This window comes from Myotis nattereri, assembly GCF_964212035.1.
Source record: "Myotis nattereri genome assembly, chromosome: 3".
Taxonomy (NCBI): domain Eukaryota; kingdom Metazoa; phylum Chordata; class Mammalia; order Chiroptera; family Vespertilionidae; genus Myotis; species Myotis nattereri.
In genome coordinates, this window is record NC_138077.1 from 206,905,260 (window position 1) to 206,931,775 (window position 26,516).

General features: G+C 55.5%; 1 protein-coding gene across 1 annotated transcript; it reads right to left on the reverse strand.

Moving 5' to 3' along the window:
* Positions 1-139: 139 nt before the first annotated feature.
* Positions 140-24,687, reverse strand: PADI3 (peptidyl arginine deiminase 3; the record flags this gene model as incomplete). Its single annotated transcript, XM_081088383.1, has 16 exons — positions 140-373; positions 2,067-2,192; positions 2,974-3,053; positions 4,347-4,449; positions 4,536-4,680; positions 6,291-6,442; positions 7,586-7,693; positions 9,380-9,491; positions 9,583-9,686; positions 9,897-10,075; positions 11,347-11,472; positions 11,787-11,904; positions 13,053-13,114; positions 16,720-16,792; positions 18,970-19,150; positions 24,596-24,687. 16 exons carry the CDS (start codon positions 24,685-24,687, stop codon positions 140-142), a joined length of 1,995 nt encoding a protein of 664 aa, XP_080944509.1.
* Between the last annotated feature and the right edge of the window lie 1,829 nt (positions 24,688-26,516).

The window sequence follows — 26,516 nt, forward strand, 5'->3', positions numbered from 1 at the left end:
GGCTTCGGAGAGGGGCGGTCCCGCTCGGCATTCCAGCCGGACACTTGGGGTCTCCTGGCACTTCCTTAGGGGCCTGTCTCAGTCTCCATCACCCCGGCCCATGTCCCGCCCGGGGGGAGAGGGCCCCCGGGGGCCAGGCTCAGGGCACCATGTGCCACCACTTGAAGGAGAAGGGCTGCCGGCGCACGTTGGTGCCGCAGTGCACCTCCCCGTGCAGCAGGTGGTACGGGGTGAAGTCGTCGATGAAGGTGCAGTGGAGGCCCAACGGCTCCAGCAGCGACCGCACCTTCTCCTCCAGGCAGCAGCGGCCGTTGATGACGGGCCCGAAGGGCTTGGGGATGCCCAGGTACTTGCCCAGCACCAGCATGTTCACCTGCAGAGCAGGGAGGTCCCAGGTCAGGGGCGGCAGTTCATCCTTGGCTCCTACCCCGACACCTTCCCTAGACCTGGTAGGACCTGAATTTGTCTTTGAGACAACCTTGAAAATCGCTACTTGCCCTTTGAAGACACGGGAGAGGAACATGGGCTGGCAGGAGCCCTAGCCAGCTGTGCATCCCCATGGAGCATCTGCCCGCTCACAGTCACTTATTTCTCTGGTAACTGCTCTTCTTATTGGGGGACTGTGGTGGCTGCCATACTTGTGCTACCGACTCCCACCTCCTAGCCTGTGGGTCAAGGTAGACACCTGAGCCAAGCAGGACCCATCAGATTCTCTCTCTCGGACATTTGAAGCTGCTGTGGCAGGAGCCAAGCCAATCTCTGTGCCTGTATCTCTAATGCGTGGTCCTGCTCATATTCATCCCCAGGGGCAGAGAGGCAAAGGCAGCCACGCTGGAGGCGGGAAGAGGAAGGAAGAGGGAGGGGATAAGTGATGGAAATGGACGCAGAGATAAGAGATGGCTCCAGGTGTCCTTGTATGACACCGTCCTCTCTGGCTGAGGCTGGCTCAGGTGGCCCTCTGTTTCCCGCAAACACAAGCGTCTGAACTTGTGCACAAGCTCTGGGAGCACATACACAACTGCAAGGCCGCCCTGAACGTGCCGGAAGGAAGGGGAGTGATGAGAGGCCTTGCCGGTGGGGAAATGGAGGAAGGCAAAAAGGCAGGAAGAGGAAGCAAAGGGGATGAAGCAATGGCGATGTGGACAGGCTCTCTCTGCAAGGCTCTGATGATGGGAAAGTTGTGCTTCTCTGGAGGATGGGGGTGGAGGACGGAGAGGGAGGGGGTGGAGGGGGGAGGGAAGGGGAGGGAAGGGAAGGGGGGAAGGGAACTGGGTGACCTCCAGTGGTGCTACTCAATGTGCGGTCCTCAGATAGCATCATGGGTGGCACCTGGGTCCTGGTTGGAAAGGTAGCAGTGTCTAGGGCCCTGCCTCAGACCTGCTGAATCAGAGCCCCTGGGGTGGAGCCCCAGTGGTCCAGGCATTCCAGATGCAAGTTCAAATTTTGAACCCTCAGGGCTCAACCAAAGGCTACTTCTTCCATGAAGCCTTCTTGGATTTTCAGTCCTGCCTCTTAGGCTGCAAGTGCTTTGTCCGACCTCTGAACGGCCACATCACTTTATCATACAAGATAAATGGTTGGAACAGGTCCTCAGAGAGGGGAGGTTTCCCGTCTCGGGATTAGCTTGGAAGCTCCGTGAGAGCAGGGAGCAGCCTACATCATCCCTGCCTCTCCCACAGGGTGCCCGAATGTGTGGGGGATGGACGAAGCGCTGTGAGCTGGGACAAGGAGCAGAATGGGACCTCGGCCCAGCTGATGCCGAGAGCTTTACACACACCTCCTCGGGTAACCATCCATTCACTCCGCAAATACAAGGGGGTCCCTGGGAGCAGGGCGGGGCCCTTCCCTGATGGCCCTTGAGCAAGGGGCGTGGCCAGTGAGCATCTGTAGTGACCATGACCATCAGCCAACTAGCAGCCCTTCTGCCGGCCATGAGGGGACCCTGCTGCTCTCCGCCCCCCCAACCCCAACCCCAACCATGGCAGCGACCGTGCAGCGTGCCCCTCCGCAGAGGGGAGGCTAGACGCCCAACTGGAGGAAACCTTAGGTCACGGGGGCGGCCTCACCAAGTCAGGGAAGAAGGCCACCGCCTTTCTCCTCTCGGTCCGGAAGAGCTGGGGGATGTCCACGATGTCCCGCTCCGTCAGGCCCAGCTCCCGCTTCAGCACCTCCCGGTTCCAGTCGATGCAGCTCTGGGGAGAGAGGGAGGCAGAGTTGGGGAGCCCCCGCCATGGCCCCAGGGGTCATGTCTGGTTAAGGAGAGGCCCAGGTGCCCGTGGATCAACCCTCCACACGAACCTTATCTTTGCATCCCTTCGTCAAATATACTGTCCTGTGTCCCACTCCTCACAGTCCTGTCCCACTCGCGGGCTCAACACGAGAGCGTTCCAGAGGGTTCCATCCTTGCCCCTCTTTCTTCGCTAGATCCTTCCCTCCTCGGGGAACTCCTCCAGTCTCACGGTCTTAACACCATGGAGACTCCCCAGTGTCTATCTCTCAGTCTGCCTGCCTCCTCCTGCACTCAGGGCCGGCCCCCCCGTCTCCCCCAGCCCCTCCTGCACTCAGGGCCGGCCCCCCCGTCTCCCCCAGCCCCTCCTGCACTCAGGGCCGGCCCCCCCCCCGTCTCCCCCAGCTCCTCCTGCACTCAGGAGCCCTCAGCCATCTCCCCCACTCCTCCTGCACTCAGGGCCGGCCCTCAGCTGTCTCCCCCACTCCTTCTGCACGCAGGGCCAGCCCCCCCCCCCCCCCCCCGTCTCCCCCAGCCCCTCTTCTCCTGGTACAGGCACAATCCCTGACACAAGCCTTGCTGTCCAACCCCATCTTGGCATCTGTGCCTGCAGGGCCCAGGAGAACCGTGTGTCCTTGCAGACACGCTGTACACCTCTGCTCCATGCCCTGGGAGGCCCATCCTGGAGAATCAGGTCTCCCGTGCCACTGGCTTCCGGTTGGGTTCTGCCAATGGGGACACTGTACCTGCACAAACTTATTGTAGCTGATGAGGTTTTCATTGGAGAGGACCTGGTTGATGGAGATGGTGTTGACCCGGTTGTTACCTGTGAAGGCGAGAGGGGGGCGGAGGGGGAGGGGCAGGAAAAACGCCAGCCGTGAGGGCCCTGCTCTGGGAAGCAGCCAGGCAGAGGCCAAGTGCGCAGCTACTGGTCTGGCAGAGTCAGCATCTCTCTGGCCTTTCTGGCTGGTAGCCAACAGCCAGCCGAACTCAGCTTGGCCATGGGGCAAGTCTGGGGGTGGGAGGGTGGGAGGGGCCGGGGACCACAGTGCTAGGAACTCAGACCTTTACATGAGTTCATTGGAAGTGGTAATGCCTAAAATTGGAAATTTACAAACCCCCTCCCCGCAGGGCACTGGGTGATGATTCCTCTTCGTTGGTCTCATGGAGGGGCAGGGCTGGGCCACCCACCTGCCCACCGCTGCACCCTGCCCCTGCCCTCCAAGGGGTGAAGCATGGAGCTCCCCGGAGGCCTGGCTTTCCTGCCTGCTGGATGGGGTGCCCAAGGAGACAGGGCTGGACAGGGAAGGGGAGGTTAGAGCCAGCAGCGCACAATTCTCACAGCTGCTATTTATCCAGCTCTTACCTGGGGTCAGAGCTCTACCTTTGGTGCCTCATTTAACCCTCACTGCAACCCCGCCAGGCACGCATTATTGTCCCCCGCCACGTGCCCCATGGAGCTGCCAGTCCAGGACAGGGACAACTGGGGCCAGCCCCTCCCCCAGGTGCTGAGGGGACATGTGCCGAACCCTCCCACACCACGGCTCCCACAGGGTCTGCCGGCTGCAGCAGTCACCTGGCAGGGACGGGGAGGGGGAGCCTGGGGCTGGGCTCCAAGGGGCAGAGGAGTTGGCAGAAGGGGCTCAGCTCTGGGAGGTGGCAGGAGACGGACTGTTCACGGGGCTGCCATGAGCCCAGGCTCCAAGCCCCCATTAGGTGCTCCATCGATCCATGGGATTTCACTCACAAAGAACGAATTATTAAGAATTTCAGGACAGTGGCGGCCGAGCATTCAACCTCAAGGGAGGGGCCCTCTGAGCAGAGGGCCCTGTGGGGCTACCCTGGTCGTATGCCCATGAGGCTGGCCCTGTCTCCACTCTGTCCCTGCCCATCCCAAGCCCATCGTCCACCAGCTGTCTTGCCAGCTCTGTCCCCACCGTGGCCCATGGCGGCTGGAGGAGTAGGGCGAGCAGTGGCAGGGGTGAGGGCTCCTGAATCGGGGATGGGGGGACGGGAGGGACAGCCCTGCTTTAACATTTGCCATCCCTCTCTCAAGTCACAAGGTGTCTTGCTTTCGGTGGAGGGGTGGAAGGCTGTGATGAGGGACAGTGGTACCCACCAACAACCCCTTCGAACAGCAGGGCCCTGCCGTAGCCCCACTTCCGTTTTTCCTGGAAGAGCTTGAAGCAGGCGCCGGGGCTGGCCAGGAGCATCCGGAAGCCCTGCGTGGAGAGGGCAGACTCCTCAGCATGGGCCCTGGAGCTCATCCCCTGCCCAGGCGCCAACAGTCATCTTACCAAGTCCTTACCTTCCCATCGGGGGCCGGGACGAAGCTCAGAAACTCATCCACGTGGCCCACGGCCAACCAGTCCACGAAGAGCTCCACGGGGGGCTGCACCCTCTGCGCGTGGAGGAAGTCCCGCACCACCTGGGTGACCCTGCGGCCACTTGACCTGGGGCCCAAGGGGTTTAAAAAAAGGGGGTTGCTTAACTAAAAAAAAAAAATCTATGCAGAAATGGAAAGACAAGAGTTCAAGGTATCTGCAATATCTACCAAAAAGCATGCATTGCCTTTGTAAGCAGGAAAATACATACATGCATACACACATACATACATGCATACATACATACATACAGCATGTGATCCCAAGTTTGACCCCAAGGTGAGTTCTCCAGGAGGCACACAGGACAGGTCCTCACACCAGGGCTCACCACGCAGGCAAATCCTCAGAACCGCCTTTGCACCCCATCCTAACATTCTCCAAGAGACTGACTTCACCCCTACATTCCACCCCCCATGGCTGGTGGTCCTTCCTTGCGTTTGTCTTACATTTCTCTCACTGCAGCCTCACGCTCTGCACATCAGTGGGGAGAGAGGTGGGCAAGATTAACCATGAGGGGCCTTATGGCCCCAGCATTTTACGGTTGTGAATTTAAATCCCGTTCTTTGCCTTCTGAAAAAGGATCTAACTTCCTCTTTCTGAGGGATCATATGTTTGAAGGCAGGTAGTCCCCCAGCCCCAAAGCTTCTTCAGTTACCTGCTATTTGATCCCAAGTCAGTTCTAACTGCTCTGCTGAATTGGGTTCGCTCTATGTGTTGGTCTGTTGCGTAGCTAATGACCATCCTATATAATAAAAGCCTAATATGCTAAATATCTGACTGTTCCAACGTTTGACCAGTTGCTATGACCCACACTGACCACCAGGGGGCAGATGCTCCAACTGGTAGGTTAGCTTGCTGCTGGGGTCCGGCCAATCGGGACTGGGTGAGAAGGGCCAGAGACACCCTAGAGCCTTCCCGCAGTCCCTCCCCAGGCCCTGATCGTGCACCAGTGGGGTCCCTCGGCCTGGCCTGTACCCTCTCACAATCTGAGACCCCTTGGGGGATGTCAGAGAGCTGGTTTTGGCCCAATCCCTGCAGGCCAGGCCGAGGGACCACACCGGTGCATGAATCCGTGCACCGGGCCTCTAGTTATCACATAATCCCTTCTCTTTTCCATTGGTACCCAGGTGTTACATTTAAATAAGACATAATCTGTTATTCTGTATGTGTTACTGCCATTTCAATTTTCATGTCCTATATCTCCCTTCTCCTGCTCTCAGGAAAAGATTTGATATTAGTCATTTACATCATAGTATAAACAAGCTCTGACTTAAATGCAGTTTCTCCCAGGACTGCTGAGACTTAGAGCTTTTTCTTCTTTTTTAATTGGTAGCAACATCTATTTATTTTCTGAATGGGAAGACCTAAGTCTAGTTATAACTTTGCATTCTGTGTTACCTTCCCAGGTCACTCACCCTCTCTGAGCCCACTTGTAAAATAAAAGGGCTGAATGACCTCTTGGGGCCCTGCTCAATTACCTGATAATTGTGGACAGTGTATGGTGAACAGCCCACGGCCTCCCCTGCCGCACCTCCCCCTGCATCCAGGACTACAGTTTTATCACTCCTTTCTGGTTCTCTGTGAGGAGTGGAATAGCCCCTCACCCCCAGCCACCATCACCACCCCCTCTCCCGACTCAGCCTCCATCCCAGCAACACCCCTCCCTGCTCCTCTCTCACCCAGGCAGGTTGCCCCCAATGAGGATCCTCCCCAGGGGGTACTCTTTCCCGTTGGCCACCACTGGGGGGCTGACCTCCAGGTTTCCGAAGGAGTCCAGGCCACACACAGAGCTGTCTTGCGGCTCCCGAGTCACATAGCCAAAATCTGGACCCTGATGGGGGAAACTGAGTCAGGGTGGCTGAGGGGGGCAGAAGGCCATCATGAAGAGCTTGAAGCAACTTTCTGGGTTCCGAATTCCTTAAAGGCGGGGCAGGGGTGGCTGCCCATTCTTCAGATGGAAATACTGAGCCAAAGACTGGGATCGGATCTAGTCAATATTTCAGGTAAGCACAAGGGCCAAGGTTGGGACACACACAGGCCCTCTGGCCCGGCTGCCATGTGAGAGCATGTCATTCCCCATGGTCACAGGGGGACAGCAGAGAGGGCCCTGGCTGCTCCTGCACCGCCCATTAGACACGGAGCCCGAGGCCATGGCCACCCCCTTACTCTGCACAGACTTTCTGCCGAGTCCAGCCCCAGGGCAGGCATCTGGCTGCTCTAGAGTAGCCTGTCTCTGGGGACCACGGGGCTGGAGATGGCTTTGTGAGCCTCAGCCTTTCAGCTGTGGAAGAGGAGAGAGCTTCCCGGGCCTCCGCTCAGAAGGATGTTAAGAGGTGAGAGGCCCTACCACCTGTGTGAATCAGTGTGGGGGTTGGAGGGGCCCCCATGTTCTAGGCACCAATGGAATCTCCTCTCCTTCCTCGAGGAGATCATGGTCAGCACCCATCATCCTCACGGTTACCCTATTACCAACAACACCAGCAGGCTCCCTCTGCACAGACAGAGAACACCTATGAGGCCAGGGCGAGCATATCAGTTCCACTGATGAGGAAACAGAGGCTCAGAGAGGGAAAGTGACTCGGGCAAGGTCACACAGCATGTGAGTGGCAGAGCCGAGTTGTTCTGACGCCAAAACCTGTGTCCTTAGCAGCTGCACTGCCCTGCTCCCCCTGCCAGACGGAGCAAATAGAAACACAGGATGCCCAGTTACATCTGAACCCCAGACGTACGACAAGTATATTTTAGTGTAAGTATGTCCCATGCAATGCTGGGGATACACTTTCACCAAAAAATACTCATTGCTTATCTGAAACCCAAAGTTAACTGGGCATCTCCTATATGTTACCTGGCAACGCTACTCCTGCTGTTAGAGATCGTGGTTCCCAGCGCTGCCCCCTGTCCTCCACACCCCGGTGCAGCCCTCGGAGTCATGTCCATGCACCCTCAGGGCTGGGCTGCCCCCTGGACCACTCACCAGGATTCTCTTGTAAGGGAAGTCCTGCAGCTCGCCATTCCTGGGGGAGTCGAAGACCACAGGGAAGGTTTTGTGCGGCGCCTGGACGTAGCCCAGCTCCATCTCGTCCTGCGAACGAGAGAGACGCCCAGCTGGGGACAGCCAGCAACTTCCCACGCTTGCTTGACACAGGGCACGTCAGGGGAGACTGCGCACTGGCATTCTCTGCCTTGGGGAACTCTGCCCTTGGGGGTGAAGGAGGCGGGGGTGGTGATGCCTGAGGGCTGGAGGAGGTGCTAGAGGCTCAGAGAGGGAGTACAGTTGCCTAGGGTCACACAGCAAGAAAGGCCAGGAATGAATAAGAACATGGACATGACCTTGGGGGTGTCCCCGTGCTGGGTCAGGGCAGAGTGGACACAGAGAAGGACTCAGGGTGGCCCGAGTTGGACAAGGAAGGCTCTGGGCGTCAGCCAGCACCTCTGGCCTCCACACGCAGTCATGAGGGGTTGACTGCTAGACAGGGCTGAGGGGACCTGAGGAGATACAGATCTGCCTCCTTCTCAGACTCATAAACGTGCCTGGGCCAATTCTGACCCCTCTGGTCCTGTAGGCAAAGATAGCCCAGCATAGACAACCTACAAACCCAATGAGCAGCTCACTGTTATGTGCCCTGCCCTCAGCTCTTGATGGATATTAACTCCATTAATCCCCCCGACACGCCTATATGGAGACACTATTGTTACCCTGTGTTACAGACGAGGAAAGCAGAAAGCGAGGCACAGAGAGGTCTAGTTATGTGTCCAAGGGTGCACAGCCAGTCAGCAGCACAGCCAGAATCCAATCCAACTTGCCTCATTAGATAAACTTGGTTCATTGGGTGAACCTCCAGCCATGACAGCTCCTAGCCTGGCAGTCAAGGTCTCCCTCCTCAACTCTTACCCTTGACAGAACCTTGGCCCTGGCCAAAGTGAGCACGTGACATTCTTTCTCGTGCCTCCGACCTCTGGGCCTTTGCACATGCTGCGCCTCGGCCAGGACCACCATCCCCTGAGTCCCAGCATGGCCCTTACCAGCTGCTTGGCCCTGGGCATTTGCACCCCTGAGAGCTCAGGTGGGTAATGATAGGGACTTGTCAAGAAGATGGGGTGGCACTATGGCAATGACACATGGCTAGTAAGCGCTCACTGAATGGCACAAGTCACTACCCATCCACTTGCCAAGTCTGGTCCAGCTCAGATGCCCTTCCTCCTGGAGGCCATCACTGATCCCCCGACAGAGGTGATGCCACCTCCTGCAAACCCAGATGGCACTTTGCTGGTGCCCCTGGCGCATCTTAGATGGTGAGAGCTGGGATTTTACCACCTTGGGGCTTCTCAGCCTCGGCTCTATTGACATCTGGGGCCAGGTCATTCCTTTCCATAGGGGCCGGGAGCCAGTAGCATCACCACTCCGTGTGGCCATCTAAAATGCCTCCGACGGCTCCCTATCCCTCGGGGGACAAAATCGCCATCCGTTGAGAACCACTGGTCCAGGCTGCTAAGGGCAGGGCGTGTGTGGCCAACCCAGTGCCTAGCCCAGTTCCTGGGGGTGAATGGGTGTTGAATCCAGCGTCAGCGCATTCCTGCGTCTCCAGAAAGTTCTGGAGAGAGGGGGCGAGCTCTAGGTCTTTAATTAGAAAGAGCGGTGTCCGGGGAGGGCGATCCAGCGCCCAGGTCCTCCTGTGTGTTCCCCGTGAGCCCCACCCCACCCGGTGGAGAAGGGCCAGCCTCCCCTCGGGCTGGTGTCCTGGCTGGGCACTGCCCGGCGGCGCGGTACCTGGATCCAGCGGTCATTTCGGTTCTCGGCCTGCGGGCAGATAGTCAGCTTGCAGCCGGCCTTCATGGCCAGCTCCGCCACTGCGTCCACGAACCTCGAGTTGTTCCTCACCCTGCAGACAAGCCCGGGCAGAGTGGCTCAGGACAGACCCAGGCCAGGGGGGCCGCCAGGGTCGGAAGGACGCCCGTGTTCCCCAGACTCACTGGCACACGTACACCTCGAGGGGCGGCAGGGTGCTGGGCGTCATGATCCAGGGGGCCACCCGGAACACGACCGTGTCAGTGAAGATCGGGGACTCGGAGAAACCCTGCAAGGGGAGAGCAGAGAGGACAGAGCCCGGGCCTGGGGTCCGGAGGCCGGGCTCACTCAGACCCGCGGCCCTGAGCAAGCCTTCATCTCAGGTTCTAGAGAGGACCTGGGGGGGTGCGAGGGGGGCAGCCTGGGTCTTTCCCACCAGCAGTGCCCGTCTCTCCCAGGACAGAGCCTTTCTGTCTGCTTCTCTGCCCGCCACCCCTACCTCATTGGAGTCGTCCAGCAGCGTGACGTGGAAGGAGATGAGCCCCGAGAAGCCGGCGTCGGGGAAGGAGAGGCCCTCCACGAAGAAGCGCTCCTTGTCCCCGTGGAAACGGGGCACCTCGTAGGACACCTTGTCCCGGCCCAGCGCATGCCTGTAGGCCTCGCACGAGTCCTCGGGACCTGGGAGGGGACCGGAGTAGCAGCTGCGGCTCCCTGGTGGGCCCGGGGAGCGTGAGGGATGCAGGAGAGCTGTGTGGCCTCGCCCAAAATGCAGGCCAGACAATCCCTGCGCCTCGCCTCCCACTGGCAAAGGGGGGAAAGGTGCTTCATACGCCGTGTGGGCCAGGCTGGGGGCGGCATCGAAAAAAGTCACGTGTTAGATGCCCCCTAACCAGCGATTCCACTTCTAGGTATCTTTCCTACAAAATACACACATAAGGGTCTTCACTGGTTATTCACATGTTCATTGAACACACATTTACTGAGCACCTACTATGTATCTCTGAGGCACGGCTGTGGACTCAGGATACAGCCATGAGTTAGGTCCCTGCCCTCAATGAACCTATTGTCAAATCAGCAGCCGAATGACCCAGGGGACAGGGTGGGTTACAGCATCTCTGTGCTTCGGGATGCTATGGAGCTGGGTAAAAGAGTGAAGCAGACTAGATAAATACGCAGAAAGAGGGGTCGAGTATATAGTTCAGTGAAAGAAACAGGTTGGAAAGCAGAATATGCACACCACGCACGCACATGCACGCACACACATGCACACATGCACACACACAGAGGCACATTTAGTACATACAGAAAGAGCAGTTAGAACACATACCGGATCCTTAACAGAGTACACATTTTAAGAGTCAGGTTTAGGGATAGGGATAGAGGACTCTTATTTTTTACTCTAGATGCTTTATATTGTTTGGTCTTTTTAAAAAGTGAGCATCTTATTACTTGTGTCCATTTGTATTGTTTAAAGGTCTTTTACATCCTTGCTTGGACTTGCGATAATGGCATTGTGGCTACATAAAGCAATAGTCATGGTTTTTTTCTCCGGGAAATGCGCACTGAATTCTGCAGGGCCAACGCCCGTGGTGCCAGGACTGGCTCAGGAATACCTCGGTAAACAGCGAGGAATAGATGAAGCAGGAAGGACAAAGAGCGATCACTGCTGAATCTAAGGGGTTGGCCTCTGGGGGTTCGTTACACTGTTCTCCCTGCTTTTGCGCACGTTTGAAATATTTTGAGAGCAAACATTTCTAAACATGCTTGAAATACATTTTAAAAATTCATTCATCCAATAAAACAACCTCGGGCGACAGCTGTGCTGGCGATGCCAGTTGGCCAGGTCCAGAGCTCACGCATCTGACTGTTCCTCTGGCCCCCAGGGCACCCGGAAGCCTGGGCATAGTTGTCCACTGGCTCTGGGCGGCGGGGGAGGGGCGTGAACTCACCGCAGACGTGGAAGACCCGTGCCCGCTTAGCGTCGTAGCTGGAGGTGTGGAGGATGAGTCTGTGGTCATCGAAGAGGGCAGCGGGGCCCTGGGTCCGCAGGACCATGACGGACATGTCTTCCAGGTCTGTGGAGACAGAGAATTTAGGGAAAGGGCCTGGCACACAGTAGGTGCTCAGATAATGTTAGCATCCCCTGCTCCCCTGGAGGGAGAGGAAGGTGAAAGCTTATTTCTTGAGTTCCATCCTGGGGGCATGCATGGCACCGGGGAAGCTGCGAGGGGCACCTGCCAGGTTGGGAGAACCATCAAGGTGTGTCTGGGAGCTGGCCTCTGGCCCCGAGCTCTGCCTTCAGGGACATGCCTGTGGGTCGGAATCCCTACAAACTAGGTGAGCAATGACCCTGGACACCCAGGGACACGGGCTACCCTGGGCCCCTCACCTTGCAGGCAGCATATGTGCTGGTCACAGTTGTCCCGGTCATCACAGTTCAGATCGTCCCTGTCACAGTTCACTAGCAGGATGGCCCCATACCCATCGGGCCCCCAGACCCACTGGCGCTGCCAATGACAAAGCAAAGCTGGTGATGGGGGATGGGACCAAGCCTGTGCCTCCCTTCCCAGCAACCTCTAGGCTGGCCAACCCCATCCTGCCCTCTGAGGACAGGTCCACTCTCACTGAAGCGCCTCCTGCTCAAGAAACAGCAATGGCCCAGCCGGTGTGGCTCAGTGATTGAGCATCAACCTATGAACCAGGAGTTCGCGGTTTGACTCACAGTCAGGGCACATGCCTGGATTGCAGGCTCGATCCCCAGTGAGGAGCACGAGGAGGCAGCCAATCAGTGATTCTCTCTCATCATTGATGTTTCTATCTCTCTCTTCCTCTCTAAACTCAATAAAAAATACTTAACAAGAAGGAAAATAAACAGCAATGGCTCCCCACTGCCCACATCATCAAGTCCAAGCTGGTAGCTGTCTTTCGTGGCTGTCCGTCCTCTTTCTCAACAGGCAACCTCCTAATTCTAAGTCCATCCTTCCCTGCAGCCTTATCTCCTGCTGTTCCCTCCACCGGGAATACCCTCCCTTTCACATCCCTTTAGAGACCAGCTCAAGTGGACTTGCTTCCAGAAAACCCTCCTTGCTCACGCAGCCCACCTTGACCTTCTCCTCCAAACTCCTACTACATGAAGTGCCACCACAATTCAGCCCAAAGTTCTCTAACATTTCATACTTGGTAGATTTCCCTTTACACCTAGGTCAAGGAGTTAGCACACTATGGCCCATGGACCAAATCTGGCCCATGGCCTGTGTTTGTAAATAAAGTTTTATTGGAACACAGTCATATGCACTTGTTTACATACTGACTATAGCTCTTTCACACTTCAGTGGCAGAATCAAGATGCTGCCACAGAGACTGTATGGCTTGTGATATTTATTATCTTGGTTTTACAGAAAAGGTTTGCTGACCCCCAACCTAGATGGAAAGTCCAGGAGAAAGTTCCCACAAAGCAAGACCTAGCCCAGGGCTGAGCACCTGTGTGCTTCATCGTCCCTGGCAATGACTTTTCTCCTGGAAATAGAAGATCCCCACCATGCCTGGCTCCCCTGACCTCGGCATCGGCTGGGAGGCAGGGGGATGCCTCTATGAACCCAGCCTGGGGCAGTTCCAGACTCCACGCCCCCTTATGGGCCCAGGGGAGATGTCCTACCTTGTCCACAAAGCTTCCGTTCTGCCTGCCCTCACAGTCCAGGTCGCAATCCAGGGTGATGTCTGCAAGGGAAGGGCAGAGGGAAGTCACCACAGGGTTCCCAGGAGATCAACACAGGCCTATGACCTTCACCTTTTACCTCCTGCTCTCAGGGCCCACCTGGGGCTGGGCAAATGGAAATAATTTCCAAGAAGACCCTGCCCAGAGGTGGGAGCATCCGGAGTCTCTCTCCCTGGGCTGGGGAAAGGCAGCGGCCTTGGGGAGGAAGCAGGGTCAGAGTAAAGGCCCAGGACAAATGCTGCCCCCTCCAGGAAGCCTTCCCTGATCCCTCCCTCTTCTGTATCTCTACAGGCCTCACTGTCTGGGGCACACCCTGCACTGAGCTCAGGTTGCCCTAGACATTCTTGGTCTGTGTGAAGCTGTCTCACATCCTTGGGATGGGGGAGTGAGCCTGGACTTGGGTGTCAGACAGACGTGGATGTGAATCCGGGCTCCGCCATTTGCCGGCTGTGGCCTCTCTGGGTCTCACCTTCATCCCATACTCTTAAAATCCCAGCTTCCATCCCACCTTCTGAACGTGTCTCCCTAGAACTGGGGGAGATTTTATAACACAAATGGGGCATTCATGGGAGAGAGGTAGGGGGAGGGGGAAGAAGGAAACATTTGAAATAATTTTTAAACTTGAAAAGATGCCCAACCACCATGCAACAAGAGAATGAGTGTATCCCGCAAACAGAAGGTGGGCAAAAGAAGTCCCACCCGAAAAATAATATGTACAATGTGATTCCATCCATAGGAAGTTCAAAGAACGGCAAACATAGACTCTATGATTGGGGTATGCATATTCAGGTGACAAAACCACAAAGAAAAGCAAGAAAACACTTATCATAAGGTTGTGGCTACCTCTACAGGAAGGAGGCCAGAGATCAGAGAGGGGTATATTTGGGGGAGACTCTGGGGTGCTAGTCATGTTCTATTTCTTGACCTGGGCAATGGCTGTTCATTTGCTTTGTAATTATTCATTAATGTATAAAATTCATTAGTGTATAAAATAAAGCTTTATTGCAGTGGTTCTCAATCTTCTGGCCCTTTAAATACCGTTCCTCATGTTGTGACCCAACCATAATATTTTCGTTGCTACTTCATAACTGTAATGTTGCTACTGTCATGAATCGTAATGTAAATATCTGATACGCAGGATGGTCTTAGGCGACCCCTGTGAAAGGGTCGTTCGACCGCCAAAGGGGTCACGACCCACAGGTTGAGAACCGCTGCTTTATTGTCTGGCCGGTGTGGCTCAGTGCTTGAGAGTTGACCTATGAACCAGGAGGTCACGGTTTGATTCCCAGTCGGGATACATGCCAGGGTTGTGGGCTCGATCTCCAGTGGGGGGCGTGCAGGATGATTCTCTCTCATCATTGATGTTTCCATCTCTCTCTCCCTCTCCCTTCCTCTCTGGAATCAATACAAAAATGCAGCTTTATGCACTTTTCTGTGTGATATTTTCCAGTGAACAAGGGTGTATTGTGTGGTCAGGGAGCGGGGAGGCAGGGAGATCCCCAACCTCAGCCCTAACTAAAGGAAGGCGAATTAAAGCAACCATGAGATACAACCTCTCTGACTGGCACAAAGGGAGAAGGCTGATGGCGCCCAGTGCTGGCAAGGCACTCCCACCTGCTGCTGGCAGGTAGATAAAGTGGTACTGTCTTTTTGGAGAGCAATTTGGCAATATCTATCAGAATTTACAAAGTGCATTTTCCATAGAAGATGGAGCATTTTGAAATTTCTTGCTAATTGCTCTCCGCATGCTTGTAGCACCCGTAGTTGGTGCAAACTCCCACCCATAGTGCAAGGAGCTCCCCAGCTCCACATCCTTGGCAACCCTAAGTTCAGCATCTTTTCCTTTGGGCTCTGATCACTGGGGCTTTCTCTTCTGTGAATTGCTTGTTCATATTTTTCGCCTATTTCTAGTCATTTGTCTTTTTTTCTTACTGATTGAAGTTTTCCATAATCGCTATGCTCCAAGTAAGCCATATGCATTGCAGATTTCTTCTCCCAGTCCAGAGTTGGATTCCTCTGTTGTACAGAAGTTTTGAATTTAAATACAGCCTAACTTATCAATCTTTCCCCTTATGATCTGTGCTATTATTTTTCCTTGTTAAAGATACCCTTGAGTTTACAGATATTCTCTTCTAAAAGCTTTAAAATATTGATTTCACCTTAAGATTTTTAACCTGGCCTAGCTGGTTTGGCTCAGTGGATAGAGTGTCGGCCTGCAGACCAAAGGGTCCCAGGTTCGATTCCGATCAGGGGCACATGTCCAGCACATGCGGAGGGTTGCAGGCTCGATCCCCAATAGGAGGCAGCCAATCAATGATTTTTTCTCATCATTGATGTTTCTATCTCTCGCTCCTTCTCCCTTCCTCTCTGAAATCAATAAAAAAAAAAATATTTTTTTAAAAAGATTTTTAAACCATCTGGAATTTATTTTTCAGTACAGTAAGTATAGTACTAGATATGGTTCCAGGTTTATTGATTCTCACATGATACCCACGTGAGCAGGGGTCTATGGCCAGTTCTCTATTGGTTCTCTGGTCTGTATTTAATCAGCTGCCTCAAGTACTACAACTTGGAGAAAAGCCGTTGGTACCATGTATCCCTTCCTCTTGTTCTTCCTCAAAATTGTCTTGGCTATTCTTGCCCTTTGCTCTTCCGTATGAGATTTAAGCTCAGCCCTATAAAGTTCTACTTAGATGGTTTGATACTGGCCCAGAGCTGTTGAATCTCTGTTCTGTTATTTTGTTTGTTTCATTCTTTCTTTCTCTTTGTGTTCCAGGTTGGGTAACTGTTGCCCTGTCTTCGAGTTCACCAGTTCTTTCTTCAGCTGTGCCACATCTACCTATGGACCCATCAGAAACATGTCTCATCGGATTTTTATTTCCAGCATTTCCATTTGAATCCTTCTTATAGTTCTCATCTCTCTGCTGAAATTCCCCATGTATTCATGCATGTTACCCACCTTTTCCTCTACAGCCTTTAACATATTAATCACCTTATATTTCCTGTCTGATAGTTGCATGGTTTATATATCAGTTTGTGGAGAATTAGTCCCCCAAAAATTTAAGTTGGGAAAAGCAAGGTTCAGTTATATGTCTATATATGCTTCCATTTGCTTATGAAACAAGGGGTTGGGGGGGGGGGGTCGGGGGGATAAACATGTATGTGTGTATCTACTTGTATAAGCACAGCATGTCTTAGAAGGGTGCTGGGCCTGGGAACCTGGAGTCTTGGGTCAATTTGGAGGTTAGGGGCACTGACCTCACACATATAACTACAGTCAGCCCTCTGCAGACTCAGATTCCCAACCGTGGAGCTGACCCTTGAACAACACAGGTTTGAACTGCATGGGTCAATAGAACTGCGCAGATCAATTGAAAATAAAAATCCATATATAATTGGACCCATGCAGTTCAAACCCATGTTTTTTAAGGCTCAACTATATACTCTTTTGTTTGAATTTTTTAAATGTGTACTTCTTACTTTAAAAAAAAATACAACTCATTGATTTTGGTAACAAGATCCTTGCTCAGTGTCATTCCCAACCACTTCCCATCCTGCCTTTGGCCAACGCCCCTTGGCCACACCCTCACCATGGCCCCCAACTTACCAACACAGGTGAGGTAGAGCACCGTGTATGCCAGGGGCTGGGGCTTATGTCTGGAGTAGTAGGAAATCTGAACCTGCAGAGAGAGGGGCCCAGGGTCATGTTGGCTGAAGCCAAGAGCCCCCGCCCCAAAGGACAGGCCTTGGAATATCTGGCAAGGAGGGGAGGAGATCTCTGTGCACTAAACTTGAGTTTACCAACTCAGCTCTTCCTTTAGCCTTCTCTATGCTGTTTATTTGTCCATGCCTCGGTTGGCCCATCTGTAAAATGGGCCTATTTGTGAGGGATTCTATGGAGACCGGGCCCCAGTGCTGCCGACGACGACCGTGTGATTTTGGCAAGCCCCTCTCCCCTCTGAGTCTCAGTCCCACCATGTGTACAATGAGGAGTTCAGACCGGGCAGGGTTTGGGACACTCTCCAAGCCAATGTTTTTATCTCTGGGACTCAGACAGGCCTGGACCTCAGACAGCCCAGCACCTCTGGGTTGTGTGACCTTGGCCAAAGCCCTTCACCTTTCTCAGCCGCCTCAGTTTCCTCATCTGCAAACTGGGACCATACGGGTTCCTAGCTCAGAGGACTATGGTGCAGCCTAAAACAACACACGTAAAAGACGGATCCCACAGACAGTGCCAGGAAACATCAGCTGTTGTAAGTGGGGGGCAGGCGGCATTGCGTAATGGCTCAGATTCTAGATCAGGGGTGGGCAAACTTTTTGACTCGAGGGCCACAATGGGTTCTTAAACTGGACCGGAGGGCCGGAACAAAAGCATGGATGGAGTGTTTGTGTGAACTAATATAAATTCAAAGTAAACATCATTACATAAAAGGGTACGGTCTTTTTTTTTTCAAGTTTTATTCATTTCAAACGGGCCGGATACAGCCCGCAGGCCGTAGTTTGCCCACGGCTGTTCTAGATGCAGCTGAGGAAATACCCTGGGAAAAGTCCCTATCTGCTCTGGGCCTCCATTTCCTCGGCTGGAGAGCGTGGATAATAACAGTTCCTACCTGCAGGAGTGATTATAGGCTGTGAGGATTAGGGGAGGAACGCGGGTGACATGCTCAGCGTGGTGCCTGGCCCACAGCCAGCACCCAGTAACTGTCCCAGGCGGGGCCAGTGAGGACGCTGGAGCAGGTGGAGCCTGATGCATCAAAGCCACCTTGTGGTGAGGGCTGGATGGGCTCATGGGCAGCGCTCTTAAAGGGACCGTTTTCCAAAACATCGTTCCTGACATGGAGCGTAAATCCATCCCTCCTGTACGGCAAGTCCTGGTTCCCATCAGCCATATAAGGTGGCATCGCCTGTGCCACGCTCAGGGGCCACCCCATTTCTCCCACAGTTTAAGTTGTTTCCTGCCCTGGGGCCAGAATGTTGCCTACAGCTGGGGCAGGTTAAAGACACTCTCTAGCTGAGTGAGCAGAGAGGGGAGGGAAGGGAACTCGGGCAGGAAGAGAGTAGATTAGAGGAAGAAGAGGCAACTTGGGGAAATGTCACCTTGGGGAAGGGGTCTCACCAGAAAGAGCATCCCTCCCCTGCCCTGCTCCCTGCTCCCTGCTCCCCTGTCCTCCACGCAGAGCTGCAGGGACACCCTAACCAGCCCTCAGCCCACAGGTGGGGAAACGACTTGCCAGAGGACACACACTTTGTGTGTTGTTGTTTGTTCTTGTTTTTTGTTCATCCTCACCAGAGGATATTTTTCCCATTGCTTTTCAGAGAGAATGGAAAGGAAGAGGGAGGGAGGGGGAAGGAGAGAGAGAGAGAAACATCGATGTGAGAGAGGCACACTAACTGGTTGCCCCAGGAACCTGCCCTCGACCAGGAATCGAACCTGCAGCCCTTCAGTGCGTGGGCCCAATGCTCTAACCACTTAGAAACACTGGCCACGGCCACACGCTTGGGTTTCTTGTTTGTTTGTATGGTTTTGTTCATCCTCACCTGAGGATCTTTTTCTATTGGTTTTTAGAGAGAGCGGAAGGGCGAGGGAGAGAAGAGAGAGGAAAATATCGATGTGAGAGAGACACAGCAGTTGGTTGCCTCCCACCTGCGCCCCGACCAGGGCAGGGATCAAGCCTGCAACTGAGGTACATACCCTTGATGCTGATGCTCTGTCCACTGAGCACACTGGCTAGGGCCACACTTTGTGTCTTTAAGCGCACTTATCACCACGCTACTCTGCACTCTGGGTAAAAAGAGGGCCCAGGGAAGCTATTTCACTGCCTCCCCGCCCTGCCCCCAGACCACGGAACCCACTCACGTGACTGTCGTTGACGTCATTGCTGGGAGAGTTCATGACCACGATGATCTCCAGCCCTGCGTTATAGCGCCACCGCCTGGTGTCCGCACGCTCCCGGCCCCTCTCCATGCTGGGAGAGATGTAGACGTCCACACCGGGGGTCCCGTAGACCTGGAGCATCTCTGTGCCCTCCGGCACTGACCTGGGAAGAACAGGGAGCCATGGGAAGTGCTAGAGGGGGCAGCCCTTGTTCAGAGGCTTGAGCTTTGGTTCAAAGCCTTGCTTCCTCCAGGAAGCCTTCCCTGACCACCCCAGGCCTCTCAGACCCTCCCAGTAAGCTCCTGGGAGTCAAGCCTCGACCACCCACAAATGTATACACAGTCTTGCATTCCAAGGCTCCGTGTTCATTCACATTTCCCTTGTGAGTTTCCCGGGCATTAACTGTGGGATTAAGAAGTCTGTGATGTTATCTGACGCTGGGACTCCAGCTCGTCTGGGAGTCCTGTTTGAAGTCAGTCTGCTCATCTTCTTATTGTCTGAGGGGCGCCCACTGTGAACACAGGCACTGTTCTCCCCAGAGCTTTCAGTCCCACTGGGAGCTGAGGACAGAACTCTGCCCAGGGCAGCCAGATGGGGCTCAGGGCCACAGGGTCAGCGGTGGTGCCTGGACCAGAGGCAGGAGCCCGATACTAGACAGGCTGGGTCGCACACCAGCCAGGTGACCTCGAGTAGTCGCCTGGCCTCCCTGCGCTCGGTCACCTCACCTATAAAGTGAGATAATGACCCCCCACTTAGCCAAACTCACTGGCCATCATGAGGCTCAAATGTGGTCATTGGAAGGAAAGGCTTGGAACACTGCCCGCCAGGGTGGGGGAGGGGCTCTTAAAGGAGATTAAGGCCCAGGAAGCTGGAGGCGGTTTGAGAGCGTGGGCCGGGGTGTCTGCGAAGACTTCCCTGAGGAAGGCAGGGGGACCGAGACCAGGAGGATACACCTGAGGGGAAGACATTTCACCAGGGAGCCGGAGGAAGTCAAGTTTAATCAACAAAACCAGCTGTTTTTTCCCACCCCTCTGTCATGGGGAGCCGGCGATGGCTCTTGATTAGGAGGCGGTGAAGCCTGTGGACTCTGGGGCCAGGGCACCCGGGTCCAAATGCCAGGCTCGCCATTCACTAGGCGTGTGACCCTCTGCCTCAGTGTCCGCGTCTATAAAGGGGGGATAATGAGGAGATCAAAGGAGTGGGTGTGTGTAAATGCTCGGGGTGAGCGAAAGTCAGGGTCACCTGAACCCGTGCCCTCGTTTTACTGCTGGGAAAATGGAGGCTTCGGAGAAAAGGGACTGCGAGGTAGGGCTGCAGACTCCCAGGCAGTGCTCATGCCCCGCCCTGGAGGCTGTGTGTTAGGAAGATCAAAGGGATGGCTGATGGGAGGAGACCTGTGTCAGGTACGGGAGGATCTGGGTGTCCCACTTCCCGGAAGTCAGCAGAAGTGGTCAGGCCACCTCGAGCTGCCAGCATCCCGCTCTAGCCCGTGTCCCCCCGGCCCAGCCCCAGGAGGTGCGTGTGGCTTGGAGCCCCGGTTTCTCCCCAGATGAGGCTGTCCACGCACAGGACAGGCCAAGGCCCCCCCAGCACCACGCCCTCCCAGCCAGCCTAGGAGGCGGGGAATGGAGGGTGAGGTGCGGCAGGGGGTTTGCCAGGGATGGAGGCGTGTCCTGGGGTGCAGGACTCTCAGTGCTGAAACCTAGAAGGTCTTGGGCAAACGGACAGCTGGTCACCCTCGCAGTGCCCAGCCTCGGACCCACCCGGTGAAAGCAGATTCCAGAACCAGAGGTACTGCAGGCAGGGCCCTGGAACGGGCACCTACAACCACCCTGATGCCCAGTGAAGCCAGAAGCACAGCTAAGCGTGAGCTGTCTCAGAAATGCTGGAGCTTGGTGCCCCAGGGCACGTGGGGATGACTCAGGGTGAGCCCACCCTGTCCTGGGAAACAAGACTAGTCAGGTCTCCCCTTGGGTCTCGCGTCTTCCCTTCAATGGTGAGAATGGCGATGAAGGTAGCTCCCATAGCCATATTATCCCCACTTTGCAGATGAGGAAACTGAGGCTCAGAGACGACAGGTGACTTGTCACACAGCTAGTAAGGACAGCCAGGACTCACGGCCAGCTCTGTCCCCACTCCCTTGCAAACCCAAACCCATCAACCTCTGGGAAGACAAAAGCAGACTTTCCGAGCCAAGGAACTGGCAGGAAAGGTCCCTGTAGCTGAAAACACACAGGTTGACAAGATGACCACTTAGGTCCCCACCGAGTGGCCCCCAGGGGCCGGGGAGACCAGGTACCCGCTGCTCCTCCCGTTCAGTGAGGCTCCCAGATCCTGGCCTCTCAACAGAACCAGGGTCAAGAAATCACTGGCCCTCCTTAACCCCACGTCTTCCCGCCCCAGGAAAGTGCGGCCACACTTTTATCTTGAAAAGTTGGAGAAGTGCCGCCTCCCAGGCCCCGCTCCGCACAGCAGTCAGAGCCCTCGGTGAAAATCCGCTGCGGACAGCGGGGAGCTGCTTTGTCACATCAGGGACGGGGCCCAGAGGCCCCTGGGAGCAGAGTTTGAAACCCACTGCTCTTCAGGGCACACGGAGAAACTGAGGCCCAGGAAGGAGCAGGAGGTTGTTCCAAATGACACTGCGAACAGTGGCAGAGCTCGGACCAAACCTCAGGGCCACTGGCCCACAGGTGCCCGAGCCTTTTCACCCCATGAGACCACCTCTGCTGAGCAAGGGGTGACGTGGGCTGTTTGCCCTTCCACCGAGGGCAGCGGCTCTCAGCCCTGGCTGTGCGTTCACCCCAGGGGCGTGGCTCAGCACAGGAATCCCTGCTCGGTAAAACAGAGCCCCCTCACCCCGTCAGGGCCATCTCCAACTCAGCTCGAGGCAGGAAGACAGGATTTAATCCACTGCCTCAGATAGAGCGGCCCCGTGGTCTTGCCTGTGCTCATCCTTCAAGGCCCTGTCTGGTGCCCTTCCTCCAAGAAGCCTGCCCTGACTGCTCAGCCCAGGCTAAGGTCTCTTTTCTCATCTCCTCCTTCTCCAAATATAGTTTAGAGGTTGCTCCCCAGTGTACAGCAGGCTTGGGGACACTTGAGACTGTCCACAGGGTCAGGATAAAGCCTTAATATGGTGACAACGATGATAATCATGGTGACAGTCACCATCATTGAATGTTCACCACATGCCAGGTGTCACCTGCATGCTCTGCACCCATAATCTCCTTCAATCTTCCCTAGAGCCCTTGGAACAAAAGGCCAAATGGTTTGGGTTGCATCCTGGCTCTGCACTCCTCACTGGCTGTGTGACATGGGGCAAGTTACTTGTCCTCTCTGTGCCTCAGTTTCCCCATCTATAAAATGGGGAGGCTGATCATGTCTGCCTCCTAGAATTGATAAGAGAATTGGTTAACATATGCAAAGCGCCAGGCAGTGACTGGGTGGAGCAGGCTGTAAGTGTCATTGCTGATATTATTATCATCATCATCATTATTATTATATCATCTCCATCCTACAGAGGAAGAAACAGGGACTCCGGTAAAGCGACTTTCCTAGGGTCAGACAGCTGCTAGAAGGCGGAGCCAGGGCTGAGTCACCATGCCCACTGCCCACTGCCCTTCTCCCGTTGGCCCACAGTCCGAGCGTCAGGGTTGCTCAGTCCTGGCCTCTCCAAGCGGAAGAGACTCCGCGCTGACCCAGGAGTCTGACCCTCTGTCTGCCAGGCAGGCGTCCCTTCCACAGCCCCCAGGGGAGGTGACCCAGAACTGCAGGGTGGGCCCCTCAGAGGACAGGGACCACGCCTGCCTGTTCACCTCAGTGTCCCTGAGCCTGGCACACATTAGACCCAAAGGAAATACCAGGGGGGCTGGTCATCGAGACCCAAGAATCCCTAGTTCGAAGGTGCGGGAGGCTCCACCTACCACCCTGTGGCTATCCCACCGCAGCCTCCTCTGCAAACCCCAACATGGCCCACCCACTCCATTGCCCAGACACTGCTGCTTTGCCTCTCATGACCCCAATCTGTCCCCCATCCTCTCGGGAAGCTCTTCAGGGGAGGAGCTAGCCCCGGGCTTCCTGGGGCACATCTGCCCTAGGGACAGGAGGCAGGCGGGTGTGGGGGGGAGGGGGATGAGTCACCCCCATGGGCATGAAGTGCTGGAGAAGGCAGTGGTGCCTGGCCTCACAAGTACCCCTCCTCCCTCATCACTTCTGGAACAGTCTCTGTGGCTGCCCACTCCTCAGAAGCCACCAAACCCCCTTCCCACTCCTCACCGCCCCCCCCCCCCACCTCAACCCGGCTTTAGCTCCCAGGACCTCGCTGGGCCAGGCCTGCTCAGACTTGGTTCCCCCCATGACCAGCTCCTCACCCCCTCTCACCTACTACCCCGGGACCAACCTATCTCTGCTTCTGACTAAGTTCACTCCAATTTTTAAGTTTTAATCTAGGACACTGGTTCTCAGCTGGGGCGAGCCCCTCCACCCCGGGCACAGCTGGCAATGCCTGGAGACACTTTCGGTTGTCATCAGTGTAAGGTGCTCCTGGCACCCGGTGAGTAGAAGCCAGGGACACTGCTTAGCATCTCAGGGCGCAGACGGGCCCACCGGCTCTCCCCGGCCCCAGGGAACGGCCACGTCCATAATGCTGAGGCTGAGAAACCTGGTCGGTAAGATGGGAGCAACAACACGGCTCTGCCTTCTCCCCGCCCAGACCCTTGACTACCTGTGTCCCCGGTTCAGCCTCAGGAGCTGGGGCCCCTGAAGACTTCCCCAAACCCTCCCCAAAGGCTCCTTTTCCTCCTGGGAGAGGGAGAAGGTGGGGTCTCGTCTCCAGCTGCTGGCTTTAAGGACATGGGCATACGGTGGGGGCAGAATGCATGGGCATCAAACAGCTGGAGGAGACCCCTCCAACTCAAGTGGCGGACAGCCAAGTTCGTAAGACTCCTGACCACGAGTGGGTTTCAATCCTGACTTGGCCGCTTAGTCACTGTGTGACCTGAGCAAATGGCTTGGCCTCTCTGTGTCTCAGTTTCCTCACCTGTCAAATAAGATGAAGGATAATGAACTCAGCTCATATGGTTGTTGTGAAAGTTACATTTAAGAGGCTTGTGAAGCTCTTAGGACAGTGCCTGGCACTGAGTAAGTGCTATCTGCGTATAAGTAATTGGGGAAAAAAAAGGTTGACGCTGTTTTCAGGCTCATCGGCAGGAACTGGGTCTGGGGAGGGGCAGTGTGTCTCTTCCTATTCCTGTGTGCTCAGCCAGACTCTCAGCCCAGCCTGCAGCGTCCTCTGGACAGAGAACATGCGCAAGCCCCGTGTCTCCAGCACCCGCTCCCCCTCCCTGGCTCCAAGGCGCTGGCCAGAGCTCAGCCGCTATAAGCCTCTCTACCCACCTTCGGTCTCCCATACTTCAAGTTTCCTGGCTAGAGTCTTTCCTCGCAAAAGGTGAGGACCCAAGCTCCTGTGATTAGCTGGCGTGCCAAGGCCAAGGCTCAGGGGAAGGCAGCCACGCCAGGCCCGAGCCCTGAAGATGCCCTACACAGCTCATCGGGAGGACCCAGGGAGATGACCCCGAGGGCCTGCAAAAAAGCCCAGGCCTCTGGCTCTTACCCATAAATGTCCACCAGGGTCTCCACGCCAGCCACGCACACGGCACTGGTGGGATGCTCCAGGGACACACGCACGATCCTCTGCAGGGACATGCTGGCCTCGGACTGGGCCGGGGCCACAAAGCCCAACACTGCCTACCTACAGGCCCCAGGGCCAGTGGTTTAAAAGACCCTGGCCCTGCCCCTCCAGCCCAGGGTGCTAGCTCATTGGCTGCCGTCCCGGAAGCCCAGCCCCTTCCTAGAGCCAGGATCTCTGGATTGGCTGGAAGAAACCTGATTTGCATATGAACTTGGTGCTTCCACCCCAGCACTGAGGGAGTTAATTTCTGGCTTTAAAGGGGAGCAAGTCACCACAGGTACCTGGTCAGGGCTCCAGGGCCTGGGAGTGGGGGGAGTGGGGGGAGTGGGGGGTACAGAGCTGTGCAGTATGGGTCTGTGTCCCTCACTTTCCATCCTCCTCATCCCCTTTTCCTGCGTTTTCAGAGATGATTTGCTTTAGCGGGGAGCTTCTCTACCCTGCTGGGGAGTTGGAAAAATGCAGATTCCTGGGCCCGGCCTCCTGTCTGATGCATCTGGATTCTTTACAAGCGCCCCAAAGAATGTTGATGCACTTTGAGGAACACCAGCCTCTTCCTTTAAGAGTGTGGATTTTAGAAGCAGGGTTGGATGTCAGCCCTGGCTCAGCCACATCCTGGCTGGGTGGCCTGGGGCAAGTCACTTACTTGTTCTGTGCCTCACTTTTCACATCTGATAAGTGGTTGTTGTGCGGCTTAAATGAGACAACGTGGGTAGAGCTCTAGCACAGAGCTTGGCATTACTTCATGATGAGCGTTGTTGTTATTGTTATTATTATTATTAGATACCGAAGCCTCTGGGAGGGGTACGCCATGAGGGTGAAAAGCTCTCTGACTAGGGGGAGCTTAGAAGGTCAGAGAGGCTTGCTTTCCAGGTGGGGAAACTGAGGCCAGAGCGGACTTTTCGGCACCTGGAGGAACAGCAGGAGCAAGGGCTCTGGCAGGAGGAGTCTTGGGTTCAGACTCCACCATGAACAGGGCTCTGAGGCCTTGGCTTCCTCGTCTGTAGAGAATGTGGCTAATCACCAGCCCTGGCAGAGAGCGCGGCGGGGCGCACCCTGCCCCAGAGGCTCAGGAGGTGCTGAAGAGAGGTTTCCTCTCTTCTCCCTGGTGCTGCTGATGGTTGAGGCCAGGTGGAGACCAGGATCCGCCTCCCAGAGTCCCCAGCTAAAGCACTTGCCGAAGTCGGGGACCTCAGCAGGACTCTAAGACTGGCGCTCCGGTCTCCCAGTTTCTGGGGGGAAGTTCTCAGGGAGAGCTGCTGGGCTGCTGGGTCCGGTGACAGCTTCACGTTTTGGGCTGTAAAATGCTTGGTGGCTAACTCCGCTCTGGATAAGAGTTTGAGCTCAGGAGGAAGTCCTAGACAGCCTCCTCAGCCCACTGTGAGCACCGTTGGGAAGTAGATACAGGAAGTGGGGGCCTCCCCCCCGCAACACCGGGCACTGGCCCACTGCACTGGGAACAGAGCCCCGACTCTCCCTTTGGCAGCAGACCCAGGCCTTCGCCTCTCCCCAGTTATGACCAGCTTTTAGGAACAGATCGGTGGCTCGTTCAGACTAAAGTGCCAATGACGGATGGCAAAAAGTTTTTGCCTCTAAGTCCACAAGAAAAGCGAATGGAAGTGAATGAGTGGGTGAGTGAGTGAATGTCAAAGGGTGAGATCTGAGGCAGCAACCAGTGTGTAGGATGCGAGGGGAGATACTTTCAGCCCTGAAACCAGACCGCTGAGTAACGCAGTGTCTTAGAGGCAGAAATGAAAGGCAATCAGTGGCATGTGGCCCCGGGCACCAGTCCCCCTGGGGACCCTCCGGCCTCTGTCAATAGCCCCAGTGGCCTTCCCTCTGAGAG